Below are 7,859 nucleotides of genomic sequence, written 5' to 3'. Positions count from 1 at the left end.
GCTGCCGGTGGCCTTCCGGGTGCGCTTCAAGGTGCTGACTATCATCTTTAAAGCGCTCCATGGCATCGGACCTGGTTACCTTCGAGACCGCCTCCTGCCACAGATTACCCCCCACCGACCTGTACGCTCCCACAGAGTGGGTCTCCTCAGGGTGCCGTCAGCCAGACAGTGCCGGCTGGCGACCCCAAGGGGGAGGGCCCTCTCTGTGGGAGCTCCCACCCTCTGGAACGAACTGCCCCCAGAGATCAGGGCGATCCCTGATCTCCCTTCCTTCCGCCGCGCCCTCAAGACATGGTTGTTCCAGCTTGCGGGACTGGCCTAAGGGATTTTAAAGGGGTTTTAATTACTTTTAATTGGATCAGATTTAAATATTTCTTTTTAATTAATTTTAAATGTGTACTGTATTTTTGCATTTTATCGGATTGTTAGCCGCCCTGAGTCCGTAAGGAGAAGGGCGGGATATAAATTTAATAAAATAAATAAAATAAAATAAATAATAAAAGTCTGATACCCTGATCACTGCCATAGCATGTGCCACAATGGATAAGCACAGTTCTCAGAATAGTAACAAAATATTAGATAACTTTACGCAAACCACTTCCTATTTCTGTCAGAGAGACAAAATGATTAGTTACCCAGCACTGTTTAGCCTGTGATTAAGGAGTAAAAATAAACATTAAAGAACAATAATTAAGACAATAATTAAAACAAGAAAAAAGTTAAGGAAATGATTGGTCCATTAATGGAAGAAACTGGCAAGAAGGTGACAAGCAATAGGGACAAAGCAGAACTACTTAACTCGTTTTTTTGCATCCGTCTTTACACAAAGGGAAAAAACAGTCCAACCTATCAAAAACAGTACCATAAAAAACAGATTAGAAACACAAGTTAAGATAGGCAAGAAAATGGAAAGTGAGCACATGTCCACCCTAGACGAGTTCAAATCACCAGGACGAAATAGATTACACCCCAACGTTCTGAAGGAACAGGCAGATGTGATCTCAGAACCACTGAACTATATCTTTCAAAGATCCTGGAGCACTAGGAAACTACCAGAGGACTGGAAAAGTGCTGATGTAGTTCCCATCTTCAAAAAAGGGAAAAATGGTTCCAGGAAGCTACAGATCTATCAGCCTGAGCTCAATACCTGGGAAGATTCTGGAAAAGTTAATCAAGCAACGAATCAGCGAACACCTAGAGGCAAACAAAGTCATTACCAAAAGCCAACATGGGTTTGTCAAAAACAGATCATGCCAGACAAATCTTATTGCATTTCTGACCAGGTGACAAAATTAGTGGCGCCCCAGGGTTCATCTTCATCAATGATTTGGATGAGGGGATAGATGGGGAGCTTATCAAATTTGCAGATGACACCAAGCTGGTAGGAATAGTCAACACTCTAGAACATGGGTAGGCAACCTTGGCTCTTTTATGACTCGTGGACTTCTACTCCCAGAATTCCTGAGCCAGCCAAGCTGAGAGAAAAGGGAGAGGTTTCCAAGCTGAGCCATGCTGGCTCAGGAATTCTGGGAGTTGAAGTCCACGATTCATAAAAGAGCTAAGGTTGCCTACCCCTGCTCTAGAAGATAGGCGTAAGATACAGAAGGATCTTGACAGCTTGAACATTGGGAGCTATCTAACAAAATGAAATTCAATGATGAAAAAAGTAAAGTTCTACATTTAGGCAAGAAAAACCAAATGCACAGGAATAATATAGGTGGTACCTTGCTCAACAGTAGTAACCGTGAGAGGGATCTTGGAGTCCTAGTGGACAATCACTTAAATATGAGTCAGCAGTGTGCTGCAACTGCCAAAAAAGACAACCCAGTGCTAGGCTGCATTAATAGAGGGATAGAATCAAGATCACGTGAAGTGTTAATACCATTTTACAATGCCTTGATAAGGCCACACTTGAATACTGCATCCAGTTTTGGTCACCACTAGAAAGAGTACAGAGAAGATGATCAGGGGACTGGAGGCTAAAACATATAAGGAACCATTGCTGGAATTGGGTATGTCTAGTTTAATGAAGAGAAGGATGAGGGGTGACATAGCAGTGTTCCAACATCTCAGGGGTTGCCACAAAGAAGAGGGAGTCAAGCTCTTCTCCAAAGCATCTGAAGGCAAGACAAGAAACAATGGATGGAAACTAACCAAAAAGAGAAGCAACCTAGGACTAAGGAGAAATTTCCTGACAGTTAGAACAACTAATCACTGGAACAACTTTCTTCCAGAAGTCGTGAATGCTACAACACTGGAAGTTTTTAAGAAGAGACTGGACAACCATTTGTCTAAAATGGCATAGGGTTTTCTGCCTGAGCAGGGAGTTGGACAAGGTGCCTTCCAACTTTATTATTATTATTATTATTATTATTATTATTATTATTATTATTATTATTATTATTATTATTATTATTATTATTATTATTATTATTATTATTACTGTTGTTATTATTGTTATTGTTACTACTACTACTACTACTACTACATGCACGTGTGAAGCTCTTGTTCTTATCAGGAGAAAATGCTTAAATTCAAACCAAAATGTATTTGAAATTTGGGTGAAAAAAGAATTGTAACTAGGTATATAATAGCTGCTTTAATCAGGCTGGGATCAATTTGTCATCTTTCAAAAGGATGCTTTCATGAGTATATGATACACTTTAGACTGAGATTTTTCTGTTGCAATAAATAGATTCTCAGAAGCTCACAACATATTACAAAACCATACATATAAAACACAACACATTGCAGAAACTTACCAGGAAAAAAACACCAATAGATATATCTACATTATGTAAACTATCATCAAACTTTACAAAGGCTTTTCTAAATCAGACAAAGCCAGTCCCAACAAGGGAATAAAAGGGAATTTCATCATATACACAACCTCAAAAAATGCTTGGCAATTGCATATAAGAAAAATACAAAATATATGAATAAGATTTGGTTGTCTTCCTGAAATCAGACAAATTGATAGCTTGTGAAAACTCAACTAATGTGGAGACTTTCCACCTACCAAGCATTTGGGTCGTTGTATATTTATTTCTAAAATTTCCAAAATAAGAACACATTTTATATAATCAATTTGCAATGATCAACGTTATAAAACTTATTTTTGATGAAAATGGTTTTCACTGTATTTGAGTTTTTCCTCACTTAGCATACCGTAACTTCAATTTTAAATGCAGATAACCAGTAGAAATGCAAGCAGTTTTAGTTCCTATTATATTCAGTGCCATTTGGATCTTCCTTCTGCTCTTTCTGAAAGCTTTTTAAACTAAATGCCTTCCAAGATGGAAGCTCATTTTCCAGTATGATATCGATACTGTCATGGTTATAAATATCCATTTGGTTTTCTTGGAAGAATATTGGATCAGGTTGTTGTTGTTTCCTTGTGGAGAGTTTAGTTCCTCATCCACGATTCATCACAATTGTGGATGAATTCTTGGGGGGAGGGGAGTCTACATTCTCAACAATAGAACTCATAGCATTATTGAACAATCTTCTTCACCATTACAATGTAGCAATCCATGAAAGGGGCTGAATCAAAACATTGCTTTGAAATCTATTCTATTTAATATGGTTTAAACAAAGGGTGATAGTTATTTTTAAACAGTGAGAGGTATGAAGAAAGCTTAGTTCTTTCATTTTGTTCTATCCTTGTAAGCAGCACAGGGTCAGTGTGAGTTGGGCAGCCAGATATATTTTCTTAATAAAAATAAATAAATAATTTTGGAACAGGAATTAAAGGAATAGTCTGTTCAGTTTTACCACTTGATATCATGTTCAAATATTCCCTTTCCTGCCAATGAATAATATAAACCTGGATCCTGTGTGTACCGGTCTCACTACTACTGAATTATAATGCAATGATGCATAAATTATATATGCACTGTTGTAATCACACAAAGAAATAAAATACAATTAAAATAATAGAATTTATAACGAATGCAAATCTGTACAAATAAGTACCTGACATTAAACCGACATGAACAAATATTCAGAATATCTAAAAGTGTAAATAATGAAACTAACAAGGAAAGCAGTTATCAGCAGAAAATGCATATTAAACAACAGGAATTGGCTTGTTGTATTACTGAAGAGTCCAGTTTTAATGCTTGCAAAATCTGCTAAGTAGATTTTTCCTCTGTAGGCTTCCCAATGTTCTTCAGTAGGAAATCCATTGTCAAGCATGTCACTGTTCATAACCTCATAAGCACAGCCTAGAAATAATTATAAATTCTGCTAATTTTGATTTTATTTCTCTGCTATGATAGTACCATTTATTAACAATTGTATGTTACCATATGCTATTGAATACTATCTGCCACTTCAGTCCAGTTCTGTCCAGTGCTGTCTGACAGCAAAGTAACATTTATCAGTGAAATCAATTCTACCTAATATAATTCCATACTCCAAAAACTGGAGTTGTGTCCTGAGAGTTGATATCTGTAGAATATAAATAATTATGCTTGTGTAAAATCCCATTTCCGTTTTATGTATGTATAAAATATATAAACTTGTTGGAAGAAAAGTCTTCATCATGGTCCAGTCCAAGCCGGGGATAAACAACATGGCGACTGCTTTAGAGAGAAGGTTGCAGTTTATTGAAGAACCAGACAGAAAGATGGTTATGGCAGGAAAGAGGAGAGAAAAGGGCTGAGCACATGTGGGGAGTGGGTTTTTATACCCTCTGGAGCCTTTTGTTTGGAGTTGCTTCCTGTTCCTGTGGCATGAACTTTGACCTGAGTCTGAGTGTGCTTTTCTGGTATTCTGATGGTGATAGGCTAATCCTATTATGTCCCAAAGGTCATATCCTGCTTCCCTGGTGCTGGTGATAATGACTCTTACGAGTTTGGATGGGGTATGTAGATTTTAGGTCTTTGTCTTCTTAATCTCCTAGCTCCCTGGATTTACATCTGCATCTCTATAGAGCTGGTTTCTGCTTGGGGATATTAAGAAAACTGGGCATGCTTCCCTGCCTCTTTAAGATCCTTGGAGGAAATATATTTTTCAGCCCTTTTAATATTTCCTTCTCTGGGGGGCTGACTTCCCACAAACTTATCGTACATTAAATCCCTTTCCTATTTTATGCACATGTGCAATGTGCATAAAATATATATGCATACATGAAACCCCATTCAGGTTTAATGGGCATGCTGCTTTAACAGAAAGACATTAATTAATAGTACTGTATACAGAGTGCTATATCCTAGCAGTTGAATGAAATGGCCTAGCAATCCATTCATTCATTAATTCATTCATCACACTTATAAGGGTGCAGAACCTGTTGATAAATCTAGGTGTATATTGTTCCGTGCTAATACATATACATGTTTCTATTATCTGCAGGGCAACGTTTTAAGAACATGAATTTATCGAAAGCATCCTAGAAAGGGTTTAGGAAATAAAATTTGAAGTTTAATGAGAAATAAAAATTTCTTCTAAATCAGAGATTCTTCCAGAGACATATTAAAAATTGTTAAGTGCTTACTGCTTCTTTCAGGCCTTTGCAAAAGTCTAGCTCTCTTCTGAACTCCACTCTCGTGAAGGGCCTTGAACCAGTCTCGCAATCGACTTGCAACTTCTCTGAACTCCAAGTCACCACACGCTGAAAAGCAAAATAGAACGCCCTTTAATCTCCACAGGCTGCCTAAAAATTAAATCTTTCATATTGTAAATAAATGGAAAGTAGCCATAGGCAATCATTTTGTTACGACTTCAATTCCCTCTTTCTATTTTCTATAAAATTTTTATAAAACGCAATTTACATAAAGTCTTTGAAAAGTTTTATTTGCAATTATTCCTTTATAAATTATTTATAACCCTTTAAAATTACAAAATAAAACCACAAAAAGGGTCTTATTGAATCTGCCTAGGTTTCTATCTCATTCAAATTTCCATGTCACACAGTGGCCAACTGGATATATTTGGAAAGGACGTAGCCATTGATTATAATCACTGGCAGTGAATTTATCAAATGTGCAACACGATAGAAAACTCTTTTGTCTATCAAACTCTCTATTTGGCTTCAATGAAGTTCAGGTTTTATGAAAAAGAGATAAAAATATGCTATTTAAACTAAACATGATTTTTTTAGATATATATCATATTTCCCAAAATTTTTGTTCCAAGAACCATAGTTACGGACCTTTCAAAATCTCACAGCAAAATTATTATGTGTTTCTGATTATAGTTGGTTTTCACTGATATAAGGATACAAATGATATAAATTAACAGTTCTACATGCAGTTACTGCTAAAATCACGATAAAACAAAGGAGGTCTATTAAGTATCTTAATAGGTTTCCATCTTGGTGACCCCTTGTGTGTTTGAAACATTATGAATAAATGAAGTTATGATATTGATGTATTAACCACATTACATTTTTATAAATTGAAAGCTAGAATAATATATAATAAAGAGTTTCAATATTTTTTTTACCATAAACAAGAAATTTATTATAATAAATTATAAAGTATAATTATAATAATAAATTAACCGATCTATCAAGAAACCACTGACCATTACAGACCTGTACTTTCTTCCTACCAGCTCTAGCTAAGATTCTGCTGCTATCCAAGTATTTAGTAGTTAACCATTTCCATTTGCTAAAGAGTACTGAACTAAATTATATATTTAGATTCCAGATAACACAAACCTCCGAATACTTCAAAGAATATTTTTTTAATCTGTTCCCCCAAACAAACAAACAAACAAACAAACAAAAATGCACAAACTACAACAATTAGGAGCAGCTTGGAATAGTTTAATTTGGAAGAAGAGAGTATGGCAATACTCTTGTCCTCCAGTTCTGTAACATCCTAATGTTTGTTTTAGATGTGATGAACACAGGAAGAAGATAAAAAGAAAAACATTAAATTATATTGAATGTACAGAGCAACTGACTATGGCTGGTACCTGTACAGCTGACAAAACAAACCTGAAAGTTAGGAATAATATTAGGAATAGATTAGATGACTATTTAAACTTGTCAAGACTGATTTGCACTTTCATCTATATTCCTCTTTGCTCGCAGCTTCACACAAAAAAAGGAGGACATGTGATGGAATTCAAGGATGGGGGGAATTGCATCTGACCATCGTCTGTTCCCGTGGGACAGTGCTCCAACCCAAGGATACATCGAGCAGATGGACTAGTGTGGCTGGCTAGTTCCCGTAACAAAATGAACAGAAGTGATTGGTGGACATAACGGACTGTAGGTGGCCCATATGGAAACTGGGGAATTAACTATGCTAGCTTTTGCACGGGAAACCCAGAGGTGGTTTTGCTTTGACTGTGCCAATATGGTACACTCAGTAAAGTTTATACCCTTGGTAAAATAATATCTCAGGAGTTTCTTTTTCTGGATTCGCCAACTGGACAGTTGACAAAACTAGTTAAGAGTAGCAGTCCTTAAGAGAAAAAAACATACTGACACTACTGGCTCTACACTGCCTAATTATATGGCTAAATATGTAACAGTAAATAATGCAATTAAGTTCTTGGGCTCTGCTACTGCCAGAATGCCAGATTGAGCTTGCAGCATACTAAGCATTACATGTACTTACTCCAAATTGCAGAGTTTAGTTTTCTCCTTCAAATGAAAAATCTGTTTCTTTTTATGAAGGCACGCTCCTTAAATTATATAGTACATATTGGTCTCTATTGATTTAAAATAGGTCAAGATGAGGTAATTCAGACTGATATTTCAACCAACAGTTTGGCAGATGAATCATTAATGACAAAGACAGACTGTAAAGGTTCTAGAAGGTTATACAGTAATCAAAAATGCATATTAAATCAGATGAATCCACTCAGGAACCTGTCAAGAAGTGCCTTCCTTTTGGTATAAT

At 36.3% G+C, this 7,859-nt stretch overlaps 1 protein-coding gene across 4 annotated transcripts in view; it reads right to left on the bottom strand.

The window, feature by feature from the left end:
* The window catches only part of SPOCK3 (SPARC (osteonectin), cwcv and kazal like domains proteoglycan 3), a 130,945-nt gene that overhangs the window by 11,186 nt on the left and 111,900 nt on the right, over positions 1 to 7,859 (bottom strand). For 3 of the 4 annotated variants that reach the window (XM_015819552.1, XM_015819549.1, XM_015819551.1), the window contains one exon: positions 5,498 to 5,614. The exons of the other annotated variant lie outside the window; for it this stretch is intronic. In XM_015819552.1, coding sequence (XP_015675038.1) covers positions 5,498 to 5,614 — 117 coding nt within the window. The remainder of the gene's footprint in view (positions 1 to 5,497; positions 5,615 to 7,859) is intronic. 4 annotated transcript variants of the gene reach the window in all.

Source organism: Protobothrops mucrosquamatus, unplaced genomic scaffold (assembly GCF_001527695.2).
Source record: "Protobothrops mucrosquamatus isolate PMUCROS unplaced genomic scaffold, P.Mucros_1.0 scaffold945, whole genome shotgun sequence".
NCBI classification, from domain to species: Eukaryota; Metazoa; Chordata; class Lepidosauria; order Squamata; family Viperidae; genus Protobothrops; species Protobothrops mucrosquamatus.
The sequence above is the reverse complement of the archived record's forward strand: the minus strand, read 5'-3'. Positions and strand labels throughout refer to the sequence as shown.